This window comes from Chelonia mydas, chromosome 10 (assembly GCF_015237465.2).
Source record: "Chelonia mydas isolate rCheMyd1 chromosome 10, rCheMyd1.pri.v2, whole genome shotgun sequence".
Taxonomy (NCBI): domain Eukaryota; kingdom Metazoa; phylum Chordata; order Testudines; family Cheloniidae; genus Chelonia; species Chelonia mydas.
This window is the reverse complement of record NC_051250.2, coordinates 52,753,671-52,778,703: the sequence shown is the minus strand read 5'-3', so window position 1 is coordinate 52,778,703 and position 25,033 is coordinate 52,753,671. Positions and strand designations below refer to the sequence as shown.

Below are 25,033 nucleotides of genomic sequence, written 5' to 3'. Positions count from 1 at the left end.
TGGGCATATATTAGGATGACTCATTTGAGCAAAATTACCCTTGCACCCACCTTTAAATATATCTGTTAAAGTAAAATCCAGAGTAGGAAATGATTAGGGAAGGGGCATACAAGAAGTGATTACATTACATGCTTACGGGTTGCCTACCAGATTATCATTAAGGCATACTCCATAATAAAACTATCACTAGGTTCCATCAGACAACTGTAGAGTGATATTTTACATCTTACCTGCAGACATTAAAACAAATGCAGAAAACAAAGCAATCTCATCTTCTGTCAGGTGCATAGAACATAAGCTCTTTCCAAATTCAAACACAAAACTAATGAAGTCTTCACAACCTGCCAAAAGGAAGGTATGTATCATTCAGGATTTCTGAGGAGACTGCTTCTGAGGAGACTCCCCATCTCTTCTTCCTTTCCCTTCCACCCCCATCTGCCATGCAGGTATAACTCAGATTACCACCACTATCACACATGTTTCCTACAATCTGTAGGAGGGGAGCCCCGCTTTAGAGGGCCTTGGAGGATTTGTTGGAACTGGGCTTTCCCCCGCAGGTCTTATACACCAACCTGATTTAGACTTTTTGGTTCTCATGGAGAAAAAAATTAAAAGTTAAGGTTGAAAGTATATTTCAGTGGAGTCCAGCTAGCAGCCCGCATACAATATTACTATCTGAACTGTTCATGTCCATACTTTGTACCTTTGGGTGTTTTAAATACATGCAGAATATCTATAAAATGATACAGCCAGTTCTTCACTGCCATATTATCCTTCAGCACTCAATGTTATCTTATCCAGCTTACACCCCATACACAAACTTAATAGTACCTCCCAGATAAAACTGGCAAAAATATACACAAAAGGTCAAAATGGCAAATTACTGGGAAATTGAAAAAAAATTCAATTTTTATTTAAGTCATCTTCTTCCAGTAATCTCACAGCAATGTTATTTTCATCTTTGTGTATATATGTTCTTGAAGCTTTGAAAGGATAACATTGTGGTGTCCAAATTCATCCAAGAAATTGCTTTTCTGTATAGTTAGAATGTATCAAATATTACTCCAGTTATCAAATCTGGGTGCCTAAACTGGACGCATATTCAAATTAGCACTGACCTGTTTAAAACAGGTATCTGGGTGCCTGATCTGAACACCAAGGGCCCAATTCTGCATTCTGTTACATGATTTCAATTTCCATTGAACTCAACTGGTCCCCAAATTTAGTGAATCAACTTTAAGAAGTGGACCCATACATAGTACCTTACATAATAAGCAATCCAAGACTAGATTTTGAGTTACCTTTAAACTCTTCTCTTTATAAGCCTAACACAGTGTTTAAGTCCCGGTCTATTTTTTGTACATGGTCCTCTTTCAGTTTCTAACCTCTTTTCTACTTGTTTTTATACAGAGTACTTGAGATTTTCTTACCTAATGACTTGAAAACATCTGGGCTAGCGTACTTGCCGTCAAAGTATACTGTGTTGTTTTGGGAGTCAAAGGCACGGCACATTCTGATAAACACAACCTCTAAAGATCCTAAATGCAAACAATACACAGAGTTGATTACACAGAGTTAATTATTTTAACAGGGATTTCAGTTACAAAATGGAAGAACTTTTAAAAAACGGATTTTAAAATGTAATCTAGACTGCATTCAATATAGGTCCAGTACTGTAGTGGTTTCTGTAGTTATAACTGAGAATGGTTTGATTTACCATGAGCATTAAAAGAAATCTCTAAAAAGTTAGTTACATTAGAATAAATCCAGTGTCCCTCCATTGAAGTCAAGGCAATTAAATTGGATTTACACTGGTGAACATATAAGAACTTCTCCATTTATTTGTAAACCACGTCATTTCTTTAATATCTTCCTTATAACAAAGTCTGAACTTCTACCTTGAAAAGAGCTATTCACTGTTATCAAAACAAATCAGAAATCTATTTTATGTTCTCGACCCAGCCATTTGTACCCACTCAATACTTCCACTGTTTCTAATGGAAGCTCCACACAGATACATACACACACACACACACTTCCATCCAGAACATCTAAGATGAACACATGTATCCAAGGAAAGAGCTATAAAACTTGTTAGGTTGTATTGAAAAACACAAGGAAATATCTGAAGTCAAAACTGGCTTCAATCATTTTACTTACATAGCATTTCCCTAGGTTAAAAGCTCGTTAGAAGCAGGCCTCAATTCACCAACATACCTGCTTTTAAAAGCACGATTTGATCATTTTGACACAGTTCCATAAAGCCATCAATGCGTTTGGCAAACTCCACGACATACTGTATAGCTTCTGTTATTTTGACTGCACATAACTGCCACATTACCTCCCTCTGCTGTTGAAAAGAAAGGGATAAATCACTATTCAAGCTTGTGTAAGCCACTTTTCATAAAGGAAAATGAAGTTAAAAAGCAAAGCAGAGCTCCCAACCCTTGCCAGCATTCATGAGTACAATTTAGGAGGTGGAGAGGGTAAACAAGCCTCATAGAGGCATATGTATACGTGCAGCACTCATTTACTGTTGGCAGTGAGATCTAGGCTGGGACTTCTTGTCTCAAGAGACAAGTTCTCCCCTCAGACGCCTGGGTATTGCTTCCAATGATTTACACTGGAATTCTATGCGTGCAACAGAAGGCAGAACTGGACCCAACAGACATAACTAAGCTCCCAAAAGCAATTCCATGCTTCTTACCAAGTACTCTGTTTCCTACTGAATTTAAATCAAATAACAAGGAGATCTTAAAATATATATATAATCCCATATTATTTATGGTATTGGTATCCAGTCATTTGCACCACAAACAACTCAATTTAGAATGAAACTACCTATGTAGTATAAAAACTGGGACTTTTTAATACGATAAACGTTCTGCAGAGAACACAAGAAATATTTATCTGACCAATAGTGGGTTTAATACTACTTCCCAAGAACTGTTTCACTGGTAAGTGCTTTGTGACATTCAGATGGAAGGTGCTATGGAAATACAAACACTAATTAAGCATCACAAAACCCCTTTGAGGAGGACAGCATTGTGCTACCCATTGTACAGGTACACCAAGGCACTGTGAAATTAAGTGACTTGTCCACAGTTGCAGAGTGACTCAAAGGCAAAACTGTAAACAGAAACCAGGAATCCTTACACCCAGTTCTAGGATTTTATTCTCCAAACAGAAATCCACTATCTTAAATAATAATTAACCTTGCACATTACATATTAAGCAGCCAGTGCAATTTAGGGGCCAGATTACAGCATGGCCCTATATTGTCATGCAAGAATGAAAACAGGAATAAGACACTTGCATTCTATTCCCTGGTGCAGCCTCCTTGCACTGTGGCTGGAAGTGCAGAGAACTGGGCAATCCTTCCCTTCCCTCACCCATCAAATGGTGGGCAGAGCCTCTGCTGCACTTCCCAAAGCTCTGGCCAGTGCAGCTGAGCTGGCAGAAGGGTTGAGTCCTTTACCAAGAGTAAAAGGTTCTTTAAGCCAGATAAATAAAAAGAAAACAAGCTAGAAAAAGTGGGACCGCTAAACACTGAGGATGGGGTAGAGATTAAAGAATTTAGATTTGGCCCGACACCTAAATGAGTGCTTTGCCTTAGTTTTAATATGGGTAATGAGGAGCTTGGGGGCAGTGGCAGGGTGGCTAATGGGAACAAGGAGTTGGAAGTAGAAACTACCACATATGAGATGGCAGGCAAACTCAAACAGCATAATGGGACCATATTGGGTAGCCCAGATAATCTCCATCCAAGAATATTAAAGGAACTGGCACAGGAAATTGTAAGCTGAATAGCAAGGAATTTTAATCAATCTGTAGACTATGACTGGAGAATTGCAAGTACAGTACCGATATTTGAGAAAGGGAAAAAAAAAGTGATCTGGGAAACCACAGGCCCATTAGTTTGAGCTCAATTATATGCAAGGTCTTGGAACAAATTTTGAAAGAGAGAGTAGTTAAGGACATACAGGTAAACAGTAATTGGGATAAAATACAACCTGGGATTACAAAAGGTAGATTGTGCCAGACCAATCCGATCTCTTTCTTTGAGAAGATAACTGATTTTCAAGACAAAGGAAATGCAGTAGGTCGAATCTACCTGGATTTCAGTAAAGCATTTGATACAGTTCCACATGGAAAATTATTAGTTAAACTGGAGAAGATGGAGATTAATACAAGAATCAAAAGGTGGGTAAGGAACTGATTAAAGGAGAGACTACAATGGGTCATGCTGAAAGATGAACTGTCAAGCTAGAAAGGGGTTACTAATGGAAATCCTCAGGGATTGGTCTTTTGACTGATATTATTTAACATTTTCATTAAATGATCTTGGCAAAAAAAATGGAAATGAGCTAGTAACATTTGCAGATGACACAAAGTTTGGAGGTGTTGCCAATATGGAGGAGGAGCAGAATATCATACAAGAAGATTTGGATGACCTAGAAAACAGGAGTAACAGAAATGGGATGAAATTTAATAGTACGAAGTGCAAGGTCATTTACTTAGGGACTAACAACAACAATTTTTGCTGTAAGCTGAGGATGTATCAGCTGGAAGCGACAGAGGAGGAGAAAGACTTGGCTGTATCAGTCAATCACAGGATGATTATCAGATGTGACTATGAAAAAGGCTAATGCGAACCTAGGATGCATCAGGCAAGGTATTTCCAGTAGAGATAGGGAAGTGTTATTACCATTATACAAGGCACTGGTGAGACCTCATCTAGAATACTAAGTCCAATTCTGGTCTCCCATGTTTAAGAAGATGAATTCAAACCGCAACAGATGCAGAGAAGGACTACTAGGATGATCAGAAGAATGGAGAATCGACCTTACGCGAGGAGACTTCTGGAGCTTGCAGGACGTCAGACTAGGTGATCATGATGGTGCTTTCTGGCTGCACAGTCTATGAGTATTATACTTCTGCTTAGGGCTAGAAGTAGAATGATTGTCCCCAAGCGTGAGGAGCAGGAACGGAAGTATGACTCAGAAAGCCAGTGTCAAGAATGAGGGCCTGCAGCAGAGCTAGTCTCAAGCCCCCTTATCAGTACAGCTGGCCTGCAGCAGGCTGCTTGATTAGCCACGCAACCTGATTTGCTGTTGAGGCTGGCTTCTAAGCCAGCAGCAGCTCGCTGGCTTTGCAATGCTCATGCCCACCAGTGTGCCTGCCTCTGTGTTACAGGGTTTCTGCTGCTCCTGTCTTGCACCTAGTCTTGCCTGAGACTCCAGTTCCTGCTCCAGTTCTTGCCCTCTGATTTGACTCTTGGCTTTGGCTTCTGACTACAGGGTCCGGCTTGACCCACAACTCTGGTGCCCAGTTCCTGCCTTCCAGTTAGACCCTTGGCTTTGTTTCCTGGCTACTGACTACAGTTCTGACCCCGACCACTAGGCCTGCTGCCTTCTCCAACAACTAGACTACACTGCCCTCATTCCAGTTGGCTGATAGCCAGTTTCTTCCCAAGGTTTCTCCCTGGGCAGCACAACTGTACATCTCCCCTTACACAAGGCAGGGACCAAATGCACAAACAAAAAAATACATTACAAAACTGGTTAACACACAAATAAAATGCACAAATACTCCAAAACACATACACTAAAAGAGAATCTGGGAAAGCAGCAATGTTGAAATGGACCCAAGGGTAATACCAAATTGCACATCAGTTTGCATGTAGGCTCTTGATTGAGCCTGACCCAGCTAACCTTTTATCCAAACTTCAGCTTTATTAAACAGTATTGCCAACTTTCAAGATTTTAACAGTAGTCTCATGATACTTGATACATTTCTTAAAGCACTAGCTCCTGGAGTCAGGCCATTCTAAGAGAATCTCAGCCTAAATAAAAAAGTTTCTACCCCTCCAGGTTGTGGAGAAAAGCGTGAAAACATGAAAATGAAACATTCAAAAACCAGAAGAAAAATACCATGACCCAAATCTTATGGTTTTTAAATTAAATTCATGATTTTTTGAGACCTGACTCATAATGTTTGAGCACTTGGGATCTGAAATACAGCATTAAGATACTAGGCCATTTATTGATACAGCTTGATGTCAACATAGGGAAGACAACACTGATTTCACTAATCCAGAGACTCATTCTACCATTTAGGAGTGGCACTCACTGGCTCTGTCTTTCTAACCCTTGTTCTTTAAGCATAGGTAATCAGGAGTATGTGCCACACCTGTAAAAACCCCACATGCAAGATCCAGAGAAATCACTACCCACTTGTGACTTTTCATTCCAGCTTATTACTAGTCACAGATTAAAGGTACAGGGTACATACTTCTCTCCTGCATACAAACAAACCAAAATTTCCTACTGGAAATAGAAAAAAATTGAAAAAGCTGAATTTAACAGTTAACAGACTGTTATAAGATTAACAACTTTAAAAAACATCAGAAGGCCTAAATACGGTTTGTTTGTTTTTTTGTATTTTTTTTTTGTCATTTTATAATACCTTGTTCTGGTAGTTCTCAATTTCTTCCTGCAGAAAAGTCTGCCATGTTATCTGCTGTAGCTCTTCTCTCAAGTACTGGCAAGTTTCCATGTGTGACTTTGAAATATTCTGTGCAAGATGTTCTAAAAGAGAGAGCAAGAAGTGGCATGCATTAAAAGAGCAAACCTATCCCTGTGTGATTCCTGTCCAGCAGAAGAATGAACTGCAGAAATTACGTTAGAAACTTTAGTTATTATGAAAAGAACCTTAATCTATTTTCTGATATTTCCAATAGCTCCTTGGATTGTCCTTTTGAAAAATATTTTATGACATTTGCAAAAAGATACAAGTAAAGAAAAAAAATTCTGGTCCCTAAGGGTATGTCTATACTGGAGCTAGGAGCAGGTCTCCCAGCCCAGATAGACAGGTTCATGCTACCTTTGCTCAAGCTAGCACATTAAAATTAGCAGAGTGGAGCAGCTCAGGCTAGCCACCCGAGCTTGGACCCAGGGGGTTGGGTAGACTTGGACACAGATGACCTCCCCGAGCTCCAGCCCTTGCTACAACATCCACACTTCTATTTTTAGTGCGCTAGCTGAAGCAGAGCTAGTGCGAGTCTGTCTACCTGGGCTGGGAGGCATGCTCCCCGCTGCAGCGTAGACATACTGTAAGGGGCTATTTATACTGCAACTGGAGGTGTGATTCCAGCACATGTAGACATACCCAAGCTAGCTTTAATCTAGCTAGTCCAGACACCAATAACAGTTGAACCACAGTAGCATGGACTTTAGTGCGGGCTAGCCACCTGAGTAAGTACCTAGCGTCCTGGGCTGCTGCGGCTTACCTGCTATTGGTATCCAAACTAGCTAGATTAAATCACCCCTGATTTAAATTAAATTAAAATACTCCTGCACTGTATACATATCCTAATAGCTCTGAGAGTGTTCCCACAGTGGTCAGAGAGCATCCAGTAGAGGGCAATGTACACCCATTTATGTATGTCACTGGTTCACAAGTGCAAAGGAAATTTTTAATAATGAACAAAAACAGGTAGATTTGCTCTGTTATTAGTTCATTACCAACTAAAAGCTTAGTTAAGATGTCTGGGTGAACCTGGGCTGAAGTAGGCATATTGAGATTTGAGAGAAACAGCTCCTCTTTCCAGGAACAATGATTGCCAAATAGGTTTTTAGGGAGGAAAACCCATCTGAAGCTAAAGGTGAAGCTCCATGGAAACTTGAGAAAGCCTCGTGATCTGCAAACTCACAGTTTCACTTTGCTCTCAGTGTAATGTACTGTACTAGCTGGTGGTCTTGGTGTTTTTACTGAGATGGAAACCTACCTGGGGAACTGAGCAAAAAATTAAACTCCTTACTAGGAGCCACAGAAGAGTGGCCCAGGAGTCAATGGGTGCATCAGTTTAGGATGGAGGCACATTAGTGGAGGTGGGGTGATGACAGCCTTGCTGGTGCTGTAAGCTGCTTCATGAATAAACAGCACTTCTCGCCAGGGCTGCCAAACTGGCATCTTTCTCGAGAACTAAATCCATGAACATTTGAAATAAGATAAATGTTTTCTTTAAAAAGGAACGTAAGGTATAGAGGACCCATCCTGCGAGATATCAGCTGGGACACTAACATAGAGGCTGCCTCCTTGGGAAAGGCAAGTTTCTTTTCTCTAGGCATGATTTTTTAAAAAGAAATCTTGGTAGAGAATATAGTCTTTAGGGAACCAAGATAGAAAATTATACAAATGTCTCAAATTTTCCTTAGTTTTAAAGTAGTAGTGTAGCCATTTCGACGTGATGGAAGTTTACATACAATATGAAAAGGAGTACTAGTGGCACCTTAGAGGCTAACCAATTTATTTGAACGTAAGCTTTCGTGAGCTATAGCTCACTTCATCGGCTGCATCCGATGAAGTGAGCTGTAGCTCACGAAAGCTTATGCTCAAATAAATTGGTTAGTCTCTAAGGTGCCACTAGTACTCCTTTTCTTTTTGCGAATACAGACTAACACAGCTGCTACTCTGAAATCTACATACAATATATTCATTCTAGAGGCCATCCTTCTTTTGCCAATATGCTTTGTTAAAACACATCTGAATGGCTTATCAATAACTGATTTGTACATATTTTGGGAAGAGGTTTTTCAAAGGCAGACGCCTAAAAAACTTGCCCTTAGACTTGCAACCTATCTCCCTACTCATCCCTATTTAAGCACATGGAAACAGATCTACTGAAGAGCAAAATCCTGGTCCCCCTACTTGCACAGTTCTGCAATCAGTGCTTTCACTGGGTAAACCACCATGAAGCTCTGGCCCTAAAATGTATCTGAATGGTCATCCATAACTCCCCTTTTAAGGCCCCTTGAGTCAGCTTTTCTGTGAAAGCTGTGTTTTTTTGTTTGAAAAATTCTTTAAATAATAAACTCACACCACAAAACAGGTTGTTTCACATCATGCTAAATGGTCTAATTGAAGCCTTTTCTCAAGATCAAGAAAATTCAATAAAGGTTTACATTACAACCTTCAATAAAAGCTGATCATGTGCACCATCTAAATTACACAACATAGGGTATAAAGTAGTTGTTGCCACCACAGCTTTCATATGCTCCAGCAGCGATTTCATACATATATACACTCAAAAACCAACATTAGAACCTAGTCACAACATCTGACAGCACGGGGAGGAGGATGTATTTGCAAAATACACTGGGCTAGATTTGATAGAGGGGCAAAGCACAAATCTAGGCCTCAATTCAGGAAAGTATTTAATCACGTGCTTACATACTTTCCTGAACAGGGACCCCAGATTGGAAAATACTTAAATATAGTTATTACAGTGTTTGGCCCTGTCCATGTTGGCCAGCCAAACCATATTACAAACCAGTTCAAAAGATAAGTAACGTAATAAACCACGACTTTAAGCCAGGCTCCAAACTCAGCATCTCACTTAGGATGAGCTAGCCTTCAATTCCCTTGCCTTTGTCGGGTTATCCTTTAATTATCACCCATGAAAACACAAACACAAAACCATTTGACTGAGACAAAGCTGCTGGCATAGCCTTTATTTTCAGATTTCTTCTTCTCATTTTTACTTATCTAAGACTCAAATTATTTGAATTGAAACAGGGACATAATCCTCTGGTTGTAATGTCACAACAAACTACACTGCGGAGAACTGGATTCCACAAGTAGAGGAGGAGGACTTCAAACAAAAAAAATAGGGAGTGGGAAATCAAACTTGTGTTATGGTGATTTGTCAAAGAATATGATATTTTTCAAATAGATTGTTTTACTTTTAGTGAGGTTGTAAATGAGTATTTAGCATGAACGTTACAGAAATAAACAAAGCAGGCATTTTAAAACCACTGGTTGCTCAATTAAGCAAACTGGAATTTAAAAACCACTTGTGTAATGCTGGCAAACCACCTTACAGAGCCCTTCTTAACACAAGTCACTAAAGTATTTTTGTGGAGTTCAGTATTCAAGAAGACATTCAGGGAGCAAAATGTAGGGCAGAACATTCTAAGTAAAGCTGTCGTTATAAGGGCCCTAGGGAAATTAACAGAACTTCCTAGAATTCATTCCCTAATGAATTTGGGACCAGATTCTCCTCTACTTCACACTTTCTGGAGTCACCTGAGTAAACTGAGTATAAAAAGCCATCAGATTAGAACAGCATTCTAGACCCATATGTCACAGTTGCAAATGACACCAAAATAGAAGAGAATCAGGCCTATTCATTTTATGCTGGAAATGGAGTAGAGATGGGAAAAATATTAGGCTGATAATTAAAAAAAAACCAATGCTATTGTTCATCAAATAAATCACTCAAGGAATATTATTTGCCCAGTTCTAAAAATGATTTTAACTAACTGCCAGCATTTGTGGTTCACCCCCCTCCAATAGGATTCTAAACCACCCAAATTCCACCAGCAAGGAGCCAGTGGGATTTGCTGGTCTGATTCTGTATGGTGCTGAGTGCCATCAACCGCCAGCTGAAGTTCAGGGTGCCGAGCGCTTCATGGAACAGTTCTTGCAGCTGTACGAAAACAGCAAGGCTGTGTGTAATTTCAGAGCAGCATTCACAGAAGGCTAAATGTGTTACTCTGAATCCAAAGGGTATTAAAGCAATTACAATGGAAACTTTTCTCTCTTATTACCTAATTCTGCCATGGACACAGTTGGCGAGGTCTCCCCATTTGTAAAAGAACAATAAGGGAAGAAGCCCGATGCTGGTGTGTAGTCACATATTGGTTCTGGTTTGATTCCATTAATATCAAGACCCGACTGATCTGGAGAAGGTTGTATGTCTAAGTAGAAGCTGCTAACTGCAGAGTCTGCTTTGCTACCTTCAGGGGTATGCCCATCAATGTAATTACTGAGGTCATCATGTAGCTCTGTTAGCCCATTGGTGGTGATACTGTATGTTGGTGTCAGTGGTTCTGCCTCTCCAGGTTGCTGTTGGTGATCTCGCTGTTGCTGCTGCATTCGATGTTTCTGCACCTCTGCGTACAAGCTGTCCCTCTGTTTTTTTGACATTCGACCAAACTTTACAGCTGAAATACATACACAAAACACACTTTATTTCCATACATCATCACCACTGCACCATAACCATCCCGAGTGCTTAGATACCAGTGATGAACACATTCCGAAAACCTAGATCTGTGCAAGTATCTCCAGGTACCCACAGGAAATTCATAAACTTAACTACCACATTTCCTGCTACATCTTATATTCTTTAAATGGCAGTTTTAATAAAACATTTATTTAACCATTTGCTTTTATTGTTATTTTGGTAGTTCATTAGGTCTCCAACTGTATAAATAATAGATAATATTCATTCCAGGTTCACCTCTACAGATGTCAGAGTTACAACATCCAGGCAGTCAAATCTGATCACTGTTGGACGACAATTAAAAATGAAATTTGGTGGTATGACACAAATAGCACAATTCCTATTGCATGTACACACATAAGTGTAGCCAACATCTGATCAGGTATAAACTGGTGGGCTCTGTCCACGAGAGGCTCAAATAGCAAGTTTTATAGAAATCAGGACTGAGGCGCATGAAAAAACTATAAAGACATCTTGTGACAACAGACATTTATTAGTGTTCCAAGTCTGTCAGCGTGATAAACAAAAACATTTAGTCAATGATTTACAGTAAATAAATCCACAAGATAAATATGCTGCATGAAAAGATATATTCATGAACTTGCACATTAAAATCAGAAGCAAAAGACTTGTGTTGGCTTGGCATCAGTGGTTTTGCATATTACAGCACTTCCTAAGAACATGCTATACATTTTCTGGGACCTATCTCCGCTATAAAGGCTTCATGTTTTTGGGAAGAAAACTGTCAGCATGTGTGTTTCTGTATCAGGTCAAACACTCCAAAAAACCTAGCCACTTATGAGACCAACCATTAGAGATTTTAAATAACAGTCAGGCATTTAATTCAACATAAAAAATAAGTCAAAGGCAGTAGGGTCCCATTTATTATGTGCACAAAGCAGTGCATTGTTTTCAGAACATTTTGGATTATGGACATGGGACATTGCTGACAATATTGACTGAGCCAGATCCTCAGCTGGTCAATGTGGCTGCAGCTCCAGTTAAATCAATGGAGATGCACTCATTTACATCAGTTGCGAATCTGGTCTTGTATTCTGTAGTGTCCTTAAAATGTGTTACGTGAAATATTGCCTGTCCATTTTATTGCATACAAGTTGTCATGCATGCATACAAGGTGGGTTTAGTATGGAGAGCACTTAACATTTTGTCTTAGGAAGACATTAACTATCTTGTTTAAAAGGAAGTTATAAGGTTTCTCTCTTTGCCAAGAAAAAATATTTTAAGTATTTTCATTCTGCAGTTTTACTCTTCCATTCTCACACATTGTACATATCCAAATATTTGACTCATTCATGAATTGTAAATAATTCAGGTCTACACTGATCTAATGATTAGAGTCTTACTTTCAACAGTAAGAATCTGGGTGTAAAACACACAGAGCAAATGTTAGGACAGTTAGACTAAAAGTGGCATCTTCATGGGGTGACCAGGGACAAGCATGTTAGTTGGCAACTATAGCAAATGGGGAGAAAAAAAAACCAAGTAACTGTTTAGCTCTCTGATAGCACTGACAGATTTTCGTTATAGAATACAGTATATAAAAGCCACTGGGTATTCTCAGATATGAACATAGCATTCAGTAATGTTAAAGTCCTACATTAGGATTTATTTGAGCAGGCATTGTACTAAGTATTATTTTACACATGCCAACCCTGGACTAGCAGCGCTCACCATCTCGAGACATCCCCACAGCAAGGCATTTCTGCAATCGACAGTGTTGGCAGCGGTTTCTGCTAGTTCGGTCAATCAAACAGTTCTTCTGACGAGGACAGGAGTACGTGGCATTGCTTTGCTGACTCCTCCTGAAAAAGCCCTACGATAGAATTGCAAAATACAAGATGCTATTAGTCACTGGATTCATAGGACACCATAGGCAAGATTCTGAATGGTATTCACGCTTAATAGAAAATTATGTTTAAGAGGAGCCCATTCATTAAATTAAAGAGCTAACTTTTTTTCCCCTGAGAAAAAATACTTCTTTTCTAAAAAAAAAACCCCCCAAAAACTTTAAATGAAAAAATAATCTGAGGCAGGAAGAGTTTACATATTTCTTCTTTATTTTCAGAGATACTCTAATATACTTTTGTAACACAAATGTAACAACCCTTTTTGAGTAAGAGAAAGTGTTTCAAGATCAACTTCCTGGCCAGCCAGTGTCCTAGCAGAGGTGTTTTTCACTGCCATGGGAAAATCTAGGTGCCATTCCCGGTTTTTCCTGCTCAGCAGGGACAGCACATTCAGACCACAGGGACAGGGAGTGCAATGCAGAATCCTACCGCTCTACCTCCTTGGCAGATTAAGCTGTTGTTCTGACATCCCATTCTGTTCTTTTTGGATGGGAGGATGACAGACCTTGATGTGTAATCACAGAGGTGTGTATGTAGCTGAATGTGTGTGCATGGGCAAGTGTGTGTGCAGAAAAAAGATGGAGGTAGATGGTCAGAGCTTCCCTCAGTCAGGAATGTGATCAACTCATTATGGGGAGGGGGAAGAGATGGATTTTCTAGTTTGTTGCTAAAGTAAGTTCTTTCACTCAGTGAGGTGTTTTCTGTTCTTCTGAACTCTCTGTAATGGACAGTCACCAGGGTCATATCCGCAAGAAAACGTTAAAAACAATGAGAGCCTGGGTAGTGGTTACAACATAGTCCTGGTTATCAGGGCTCTTTGGTTCAATTCCCCACTCTGTCATTGGCTCACCTTGAGATCCTAGCCAGTTCACTTCATCTCTCTGTCTCAGACTCCCCACTCATAAATGTGCATGCATGAGTGTGTAATACCTACTTCACAAGGGTTCTGAGGTGGTGCTGAATGCCATAAAGAGGCATTTCAGATATGTGAACTCAGTATTTTAGTTTCACGTTACCACATAATGGACTAATGAACAGTACTGCAGAGAAAATAATTCCTCAGAAAGGCTAGGCACCCTTTAATTATTATTGGATCTTTACCAATGTTTTATATATTTGAAGCCCAAATCCTAAAGTACCTTGGCACATGCACCTGGTGTCTAAGCAAGTGAGACAAACAGCATGGAGAAATTCTGCATCACAAGGAAGCAACTTCCAAGCCGGTCTCTTGCAGACAAGAACATGACCCTAAGTCAATGCACAATGCAAAATCACATGAACCAAACCTACAGAAAGGTGAGGACAGAGTCCTACATCAGCTATTCCCCTTATATCTAAGAATAGCTGACTGCAGATGCTAGGGTGACCAGATAGCAAGTGTGAAAAATCGGGACGGGGGTGGGGGGTAATAGGAGCCCATATAAAAAAAAGCCCCAAATATCTGGACTGTCCCTATAAAATCGGGACATCTGGTCACCCTAGCACAGGGGTGCACAAACTTTTTGGCCCGAGGGCCACACTGGGGTGCGAAACTGTATGGAGGGCCAGGTAGGGAAGGCTGTGCTTCCCCAAACAGCCTGGCCCCTGCCCCCATCCGCCCCCTCCCTGCCCCCCTCAGAACTCCCCACCCATCCAACCCTCCCCTGCTCCTTGTCCCCTGACTGCCCCTCCCAGGACCCCTGCCCCTAACCGCCCCCCCGGGACTCCACCCCCCAGAACCTCTGCCCTATCCAACTGCCCCCCTGTTCCCCGTCCCCTGACCGGGACCCCCCGCCCGAACCCCACTCCCATCCAACCGCCCCCTGCTCCCTGACTTCCCCCCAGAACCCCCTGCCCCTTATCCAACCCCCCGGCCCCAGCCCCTTACCATGCCGCTCAGAGCAGCATGTCTGGGAGCCGCGCCAGAGCCAGATACGCTGCTGCACTGCCCTGCATGAGTACGCAGCTCCGTGGCCCAGAGCACTGCCTGCGTGGGGGACAGCAGGGGAGGGGCCGGGGGCTAGCCTTCCAGGCCAGGAGCTCAGGGACCGGGCAGGACTGTCCCGTGGGCTGGATGTGGCCCGCGGGCTGTAATTTGCCCACCTCTGCCCTAGCAGATGTCCTCATACTGAAAAAAAAAAGTGGGAGCTGAAGGTTCCTTCCCTCAGCTCTGTAGTGTTGTAGTGCTGTCTCTAATCAGCCATGCCTCTCTGTTCTGACCCTGGTTGTTTCTCCAAGACTGAGCTTTAAGTGACTTTAGTGTTTGTGAACTTTTTCAGCCCAAACCTTTTTTTGTGTGTGTGGCAGATTTAGGCTGGCCAAAACATTTTACAAATTTGTGTCAATTTTGGTGAATTGTTTCAGTAAAAAAAATTGTTTTTTGGGGTGTGGGGAATGTTAAAACAGTTCATTTTAACATTTCCAAAATGAAGTGTTTTGATTTTTCAGATTAAATTTACAATGGGATTTATATAACAAACATTTATTGGATCAGGGACTGGAATCTAGGTGTCCCTCTCTCAGGTGAGTGCCTTAACCACTAGGCTATGGAGTCAGTTTTACTCTCTGTCTCCGGCCCAATTAGCATTCAAGTATTTTTACAAAACGGAACTGCTTCAATGGGAGAGAATGAGAGAGACTAACCTCAAAACATCCAACAGCCCACTGGTGATGCACTCATGTGGGAGTAAGTTTGAGCAGAGACCAGTCCCTGCCCTTCATTTTTGTTGCTTTATATTATATATATAGTTTTAAAATGCCTAGAAACTAAACAGAAGATTTTGTTTGACCTGAAGAATTTTTTTTTCTGATGTCTAATTCACAGAAAATTCTGAAAAATTTTGGTTTTTGGTTGACACAAAGTTGGCTTTTTTTGTGAATTTTCAGAACTGCCAGCAAACCAAAAAATCAGTTATTCACACAGTTGTAATGAATAGTGCTGGACCAACATCATTGGAAACTGCTCTGAAGCCCTTTTGTTATTTGAAGGACAGTTGAAGTCCAGGGCCCTGACACTTCAGTGACCAAGAAGATAGCTCAGTCTCCATGCTCACTGGCATTGTTAGTAACATGCCTAGTAAGGGGGCAAGTAGATACCTGCCCACTAGAAAATGGGACCAGGACTCCCTGGGCTGGATATCAACTTTACTGGTGACAGATGAAAGGTTCCCCTTCTCCCATTATTGGACCCCTAAACCAGCCAGTTCCCCAAACTGCCCATTCTCGTAGGTGCATTAATGTTTGTCCTGGTACATGAACTGTGCTATGTCTTCATCTCCTACTGCCAGACACTGGGATCCTGCAAGGCAACTTGATCATACAGCCATGGCCGAATTAACACATGAACAAACTAGGCACATGCCTGGGGCCCAAATTAGTAGGGAGGGGAGTCCAAACTGAGTGGTGCAGTGACCCCATCAGCCAGGTAGCAATACCACTCCCTCAGATTTGGCCCAGTCACCCCTCCATCATGACAAATGGGTGACCAGGCCAAACCTGAGCTGGAAGTGGGGCAGCCAGCATTGCTCCTCCTTGCCACTTCGTGGGGGGTTGGGTCAGCTCCTGCACCAGAGTGCCTCACTCAGGAGCCTGCCTGGCCTCACCCTGCTTCCAGCAGTCCATGTCCTCACTGCTGCCTGCAGGACTTGCTCAGCAACTGCCTCAAGACCTGTTACAAGTATGGGGAGATGCACACACAGTGAGACTGTCCACACAGGGGACTCAACTGTAGAAGGGCAGTGGAGAGTCCGGGGGTGGAGGAACAGGGCGGACCTGAAGGGGTTAAATAGGGAAGTGTCTGTGCAGCAGGAGCCAGTCACAAATAGATCTGGATAGGAGAGAGTTAACTAAGCAACAACTCTGCCACAGGAGCTCCATGAGCTTGTGTTAACAGATCACTAGCGCAGCTGTGCAGGTCAGGATGGGGTTAATACAAACACATTCCTACTACTGGAGCATCTAGTTTAGCTGTTCACTAGAGAGACCCACAATTGTGTTTTCCAAAAACCCAGTGATGAGTTAATTTGGCCCCGCATGCAACTGGAAGAATGATAGCGTTCTTTTGGGTAAATCCTTAATTTGGGCAAGCAGACAATTTGTTGTGGGTGGCTACATTGCCAGTTAGCCTTTTTTATATGGGGACAGTCTGTGGATGGCTACTGAGGATCGGTTTCAAGCAGAGGGTTATTTTTCAATATTGTAACTGAGAAACTTACTGGGCTTTTTACTCTTTCTAGATTTGTCCTAGAGACATATCTGCCCAGTACATTTTTGTGTACAATTTATCAACTAAGTTACAGCTTGCAACTAGATTTCAACAGTGCAGCACTGCCTAAAGAACCATGCCATCTACAACTGGGACCTTTAAAAGCATTTGCTGTTTACACCCGATGAATGCAGTGTAATGCTTTTAAAGATCAACTGTGCTATACTATGTGTGTCTACTGAAAACAATAACAGCCTTTAAAGCTCAGCAAAGCCCAAGTCACAATTTTCAGAAATGGATCCAAACTTCCCCAGAGCTTAGGAATGTTCCAGTTAGGGGTTTGGGTTGTAATTAATGATGGACAAACAAAAAAAAAGAAAAGAAGAAGCCAAATTTTACCTGAGTGGAGTTTTGTTTTTTGTTTAAAAATGACCAGCGTCATTAATTATATATTTTTGCCAATTATCTTAGAACACTTTAAACCTTTGGACTCACATTATCACAAATGTATGTGTGAAAACCCTAACATCAAAGAGCTATTACAAGCAATTACAGTTCTTTGGAATTTTCTTTGAAAACAGAACACAACAATATACATTACTCTTGTACAATCTGCACTGTCTTGTCAAAGGTGTTGAGTTAGTCACGATCTTCGTGCAGGGAAAGCAGGGGTATGGGGGAAAAATAGAATATACATTAACATTTTTGATGGAGGCCAGCTAGAAGCCATATGCTCTCAGAATTACTGTTATCATCATGAAAGCTCATGAAAGCTTATGCTCAAATAAATTGGTTAGTCTCTAAGGTGCCACAAGTACTCCTTTTCTTTTTGCGAATACAGACTAACACGGCTGTTACTCTGAAACCTGTTACCATCAGTATGGCTCCTAAACGCCATAGCCAAGTTAGGTCCTGTGATGGAGGGTATAAACTCCATCCTGTCACAGCCACCAAAGGGTCAAGAGACAGAGTAGATAGCTCCTCAGCTGTACCTAACTGGTGGATCATCAACAGCTGGGATAAGAGCCTGCAAACCAGGCAGAAGGAGGCTGGTAGTGAGCCTGAGGGGACTGTATCAGCCACAAAACTGGCAGGAAATGGTGTAAGGAGCCAGAACCAGGGGAAGAGCAGTGAGTCTGAGGAAGCAGACCTTAGCTGCTTACTACAGGGTCCCTGGGCTGGAACCCAGAGGAGAGAAGAAAGAGGGCCTGGTTCCCCTACCTGCCCGCAGGAAAAGGGATGTAAAAGCCTTCCTGACTCAAGGGAGAAAGGACTACTGAGCCCAGGGTGAGGCTGAAGACCTGGCCTCAGGCCATTAGACTCTGTTTGCTGGACTCCCCACTACGCTAGGAAGGGTGTGAACTATAAGTGACCTGGCTGGAGGGCTGAGTTGTGAGAAGGGTCAAACAACCACAGTCGTGGAGGGGACTGTCGACAAGGGGCTACAGAGTCCAAGTGGCTGCTGCACTGTGCTTGGTCATGAGGGGGTGCACTGTCTGTGACTGACCCCTCTCCAAGCCCCACTGTTCAAGGCATCATACAAAGATATAAAATAAGTGACAGATCCTGACCCTAAAAGCTCACAATGGTGTCACTGACAGCACAATTTGGTTCAGGGTTTTCTGGTACTACATAGTTTGCACCGAAGGTGAAATGCCAGCCTTGCTGAAGTCAATATAAAACTCCCATCAACTTCAAATGATGCCAGGCTCTCATCCTAAAGTCTCTTTTTACATACATACATTAAAATAATTCTAGCAGAACAGAGAGGAGCAGAATTGAATGTTAGCTTCAACTCTGCCTTTCAAATTCCTATTTATACACAGCACACTATGTTTTTTCATAGAGTGCCAAAAAATCAAGTTTTTGGGGGAAAAAAGTGTAGGGGAACTTTTCATCTGCTTGTCAGCTTGGATACAAGCTTGTTAAAAAAGCAACTTTGAAATGTAAATATCAGTTTTCACCAAACCTATTAATAGTTTCAATAACTTTACTATTTAATGGGTGAGTATTATAGACGTGTTGGTTTAGGTTCCTTCTTCAGGAGGGGAGAAATTCAATTGTGCTTCCCTGATGTCACAAATCTCACTTTATAGGTTCCCTTTCTGGCTAGGCACAGGCTGAAATGCTGATCTCATGTTTTGGTCTTTTGACAATTTTCATTTAATGAATTGATTCCTACAGTTCATTAGCTTACCCTCTTCCACTTCTGTATACACATATGTCTTAATTAGCTGCTCATTGGCTGTTTAATTACAAGAAAACAGCTGACAGCTGCCTTGCTGCATACTAATGGCAGACCTTTTGGAATGATTATACACAAGCCTGTGACAACTAAGGCTTATTCATAATCCCATGATTTATGGCTAATACTTAGAGACATCCACGTACCATTACATTTTGCAGTATTCTCAGCAACTAACAATTCTGAGGGAAAATCCTTTCCGATTTTAAACCAAACTCTCTTCAAATTTCTTTTAAAAACATAACAAGAGATAATTGTTACATGAAAAGGATGAACATATTCCAACTGTACTTGTAACCATTTTATGACAACTAAATTATTTTTTAGATTTCAAGGGGAAAGATTTTTGTGTAAGTATTTGTTTATAAAGATTAAGGGTTTAACAGCTCTGGAAACAAATGCAAAAAACGAAACTGGTAATTACATTTGAGACAGGTTTTCCTACAGTGTCTACCAGTTTATACAAAGCTCCTAATAAACCCAGTTTATAATATGATTAGGTTCCATCCATAACAGCTCACCAGTTTTTATTGGAAACTGGTTTAGGCAGAACAGTATTAAAAAAAAAAAAGAAAAAAAAGAAAAAAGCAGCTTCCAAACAGGATTTAAAGGCAAATACAGCCAAAGTCAATGTGACCCTCAGAGTTAAGTTAAAAAAATTTTTTTTTATAATCGGAGAACTTAGAACTAGCTGAATTCATGCATAAACTGAAGTCCAAGTGAAAAGAAAAACAAAAGTATTCTCCTTCAAAGCAACAATAGGAATACTCCAGTTGTATTTTTTACTGAAACAACTCTTACAGCTTTGAAGAGTGCCAAGAGAGTGAGTGCTGAGTGCCTTTAAACTTCTGAAAGTACAAGAAATGCCCTCAAGTGCCCTGTGTGAAAGGTGTTATGAAACTGAATGTATGCATTCAAGTAAGGAGAGTGGCCACACCTGTGTATTAACTGGCAAATTAGGCATGAGCTTGTCACCACTGAGAGAAGAACCTGAAACTAGTTGTATCCAGAGCGCTAAAGGCATAATTCAGAAGTAGGCATGGCAGAGCTCGATTTTTATTTTTTCATAATTTCAGCAGATATCAATCTTTATTTCTAAGCATTTTTCAATTTAAATTTTAACAGCTGTGGGAAATAATGTGTGTGTGTGTGTCAGACAAATATTTAATGACAGATGTTAAATTCAAAAGTTTAAAGCTTTGTAACTGTTAAAACACAAATTGTCAACATCTCACATAAAAAATATACAAAGCATTTATCCTTAAATCAAACTCTAAATTCTCAGGCATCATTTTTATCTTATTTTGCTTGTGTAAATTTGGATTATTATCGATGGAAATATTTTTCCAATTTATATGTCTGATGAAATTGGTGTTTACTGATATTTACTGAAAATCTAATCCTTCTAACCCTATTCAAATTCAAAACTCTGTTTCCCAATATCAAAGTATTTCACTGTAAGTCCCTACAAGCTATTCAGGAATTAAATTTAGAATATCAAGTATTACCTGAAAATAGTTTCTCTGTTTAGGGACAAAGCTGGAGATGATGCACTCAATCACTCTCCCTCTTCTAATGATTGTACCCAGCAGATTTTCAAGGATCGTGTTTACTAATCACAAATGAAAATTCAGTTCTGTCTAATACTGCTCAACAAAGCAAAAAATGACAATTGGAAGTATTACAGAGAGAGGTACCTTCTTCCCTTCACCCTCAAACATGTTTTGTAAATAAACTCTCACAGAGGACATTAGCAATAGACAGATGAGGAAATTCATTTTTTTTTTTTTGACCAAAAAAGAGGGTGTTTTTTTTAAAGAGGCATTTAAGCCCAAGTAAGAGGCAGGAGGCTTGCAAATGTTCAGTGAGGTTTTTATTTCTTTGTAAAACACAAATAAATATTAAATATAAATCACTAGATTAAGGTAGAACAGCTAAAATCACAAGAAGTTAGGAAATGAAAGTTTCCTGAGCAGCGTTAACTTGGCTTCATTAAAAATGCCAAAGGATATAATAAAAAAAAAAATTGAAACCTGAACAGAAAACACTTCTAAGTATTATTAAATGTAATAATTACAGCACTGCAAAGGGGAATTAGGCCACGTTAACATTGCTATTGGAATCTTAACTTTTGTTCTTCACAGCTTTTTTGTGGTTTCAAATGTGGAATCTTAATGCTACATTAGCGTAGATGTTTGCATTTAATTTCCTTGTATTTAATAATGTTAGCATTTAAACAATCCCATTTTGGCTTTGAAGTGCCCACCACACTGGGGTGAAAAGAGTGAGAGAGACGAAACCATCCAACTTCGCTGCTGTTATTGGAGATCATTTTCCACAAGACTGGCTTGAGAGGGTAGCAGCACTTCTGTTCACTTAATGATAATTTAGGACCCTGACTTCACTGGGATTTTGTATTAGTACAAGAGTCTACCCGAGTATCACAGTGCAGGACTGGGACCACTACCTTAATAGCTGCACCATCAAAGGAGAGTGTGAAACAACTAAAATTTAGGGGTTGTTTTTTTTTTAATCAAAGGTTAGATTATGTGAAGAGCAGTATAAGAACATATAAAATTGCAGTGATTACAATCATAAAAAGCTGGAAAACACACTGTGGGGAAATAGTACCTAACTGTTTCACACTGAGAGAAGCCAAGATACACCAAGTTGTCCCCCACCCAAAATTGCTCTCTTCAGTGAGACTTTGTTGCTTCTACTGTGGAAGAGTGTAACACAAACAAAATCCTTCTTTACCTTTACATCTGCCACAGCACAGGATTTTAAACACTTTTTAAGCCATGATCATTTATACTCTGAACGCAGTCATCCTCACCAGCACTCCCACATTTTTCACCAAGGTTAGGAAGATTTGAACTCTGTGAGTGCAGTATTGCCTTTTTAAAGAAGAGAACTACATGAACACACCCAGAGTGTCAGATACCTAGCAGACACGATATTTCATTTTAACCCCAAAACTAAGAATGAGTGCAGGACATGAACGAGGTAAGCAGGATATTATTCACCTGGTTCAAGTGCGTGTAGGCTTAGTTGTCCTGGCTGTACATAGTTATCATCCTATGGTCCTAATGCTCCAAGAACAGGAGAACATCCCTCACTTTGTTGTTTGGGCCTTTGTTTTATTGGGGAGGGAGAGGGCTTTTGCTTTCCCCACCATTAGCTTGGCTGACCTAGTGGGATTCTCAAGAGAAGATTAAGTTTTGCATTCTTCACTGCATAGGAGACCAGGGGAAACCATTTGCCTGACCGATATGGGACTCCATTTACACACCCCACTGTCAGGCTGGCATCCGTCATTATTCTGATTGTAGGAGATTCAGACAAGGACCTCCTTGTCCTTCGATAAGTGAGGGATTTACATTTGTGAAGGAATAGCCATTCTGATGGAGGGATTCTCAATGAATGAACTTATGTCTGCTCAGGTGAGTTCCAATGGTTGATCAGGGGATCTTGCAGAGGAGGAGAAGCAGCATTGCTCAGAGTACTGTCTCCATGCAGATGGCCATGCATCTACTAGCTGAAGGCACTGGTAAAGTGAGACCTGCTAGCTTTGCCAAAAGCTCTTCTTGTGGAGGTTTGCCCAAGAACTCCTAGGTGAATGAGCTTCTCAGACTGGATGGAGGAGCAATTCTGGTCATTGACAAAATTGTGAGTCTTGAAGATCTGGACAGTTCTATTATATCTTGGTTCTCATACCATCTTCTTCACCATAGTATCTGAGGACCTTCCCACAGTGCCTTAGACAATGTGCCTACTATATTATGTGTGGCTTGTTTGCTTTCATCCTCTTCCCAATGGGAGATTGGACTGTTTGTGCAGTGTGGTGCTTTTTTCCATACAGACATGCTGCTACATGTTTATGTTAGAGAAAGTGGGTCAAAGAAATGAATCTTGTACTTGGAATGTGGTGAGGTTTGTGATCATCCTTAGTTCCTGTGGGAATTTGTTCCCAAGTCTGCAACCAGCCCCCAAGGAAGCTCTGTCTCCTGAACACCAGTTTTACCCTTACAGCAGAAAGTTCCACTGAGCCAGAGGAGTGGAATGGTTGACCATAATCTTCATCCTGGAGCTTTAGGTGATTTTTTTAGATATCCTGTGCCCAGACCATTGATAACCTTGAAAATAAGGACAGAGACCTTGTGCTTGACTTGATATTCTATGGAAAGCCAAGGTAGAGTGTTGAAGGGCTGCCACTTCACATGAATAAGACTTTGATAAGAAGCCATAGAGGTACTGGTAAAATGAGATGCCCTGTGTCTCAAAGGTGGATGTCAGGATAACCACGCACTTTGGGACAGCTTGAATGGACAATGACTATAACTGGTTGTGGCTTTCTTGACTTCGTATCTCAGGTAGCACTGGGGACATAGGTACACCAGAGTACAGAGACAGACCTTTGTGAGGTTGATCGATCACATGAAGGGGTTTTCTCTTGCATTAGAATAGCCAGTGTCGTCATTCAGTAAAAAAAAAACCTTGACTACTGCTGTACTCCATCTGGACAGGACAAATACTGAGCTAAACTAACTGTTTTTTGTTTTTAGTCTTCACCCTCCCTCCAAAAAAAACCAAACCAAAACAAAAAAATAACCCTGCTTTTTCCACTGAAAATGGAATGGACCCTAGGGTGATGACATGTTCCATGGAACTGTTCAGCACTACTTCCCAATTACTGGTGTCCTGAGGCGGGAGAAAAGACAAGAGGGTCAGAGAGGGAGCATCTTGAGATTCTATGCCTAGTCTCTGCTCTCTTAGAAAGCCCATTTGTCTGAAGCAGTACCAACCTGGGAGAAGAAAACATTCGCCAATCTTCCAAGTGGGTTGTAATCATGAGCTAATAGAACTTCGCAGTCTGGAGGGGAAGCCATCTCAAGGATAGTATCTCTAGTCTGCTGATATTTCTGTGATGACACAGGTTTTGGATTATCTAAGGAAATGAAGCAGACATTGAGGTCCACGGAGAGTTTGAAAGATTTGTCCAGCTAACTTGGTATGGTTCCTCTACAGCCCTGATGATGGGATCTTTTCGTCTATGTCCTGGAATCCACAGTCTATCCAGAATCTCCAACAGAGATTCAAGCATTAGGAAGATGGCTTTGCCCTTCTTCCTATGCTCACGTATAGAGGGTCTATGGTTATTAGGGTGTAGTCAATAAAATTCACGAGCCTCATCTCTTCATACAGGAAAAGGAGACCAGATAAAAGGATGAACATAGATATGGACCCTCTTCAGTTGATGACCTGGATGAATGCTTGGAGTGATTAACAGATCCCCCAAGAGATTAAACTCATTATGGCTCATTCTAGTGTTTCTTCCCTTTTTGGGTTTGGTGTTTTGGAGGTGAGAGGAATCTCTTATCCTCTCCCTGTCCCCACCTCAAGTTGGAACTGCAGAGCAGTGATATCTGGCTGAGAACCTAGGAATACCGCAGACAGTCAGTACTAATGTGAAGCACATTGACTTTCTTTTAGAATCTCTCTCTGAACTCCTGCAAGACCTTAGACTTTGAGAGATGTGGCTGGAAACTGGGTGGGAAGCTGTGTAAAGAAATTAGAATGAACCAAGCTAACTGATGCTCTAAATTTCTAGGTGTGGATGATGGGATGGGGAGGAGGGTCTTGCACACAGATGAAGATATGAAACA

The 25,033-nt window shown here is 41.0% G+C and overlaps 1 protein-coding gene across 4 annotated transcripts in view; it reads right to left on the bottom strand.

The window, feature by feature from the left end:
* The window catches only part of RORA (RAR related orphan receptor A), a 539,784-nt gene that overhangs the window by 13,335 nt on the left and 501,416 nt on the right, over nt 1-25,033 (bottom strand). For 2 of the 4 annotated variants that reach the window (XM_037910469.2, XM_043524578.1), the window contains 6 exons: nt 12,764-12,905; nt 10,803-11,009; nt 6,469-6,590; nt 2,218-2,350; nt 1,431-1,538; nt 231-341 (listed from right to left, as the gene is read on the bottom strand). In XM_037910469.2, coding sequence (XP_037766397.1) covers nt 231-341; nt 1,431-1,538; nt 2,218-2,350; nt 6,469-6,590; nt 10,803-11,009; nt 12,764-12,905 — 823 coding nt within the window. Of the gene's footprint in view, nt 1-230; nt 342-1,430; nt 1,539-2,217; nt 2,351-6,468; nt 6,591-10,613; nt 11,010-12,763; nt 12,906-25,033 lie in introns of all 4 variants that reach the window. The other 2 variants (XM_037910467.2, XM_037910468.2) reach the window with 1 other exon arrangement.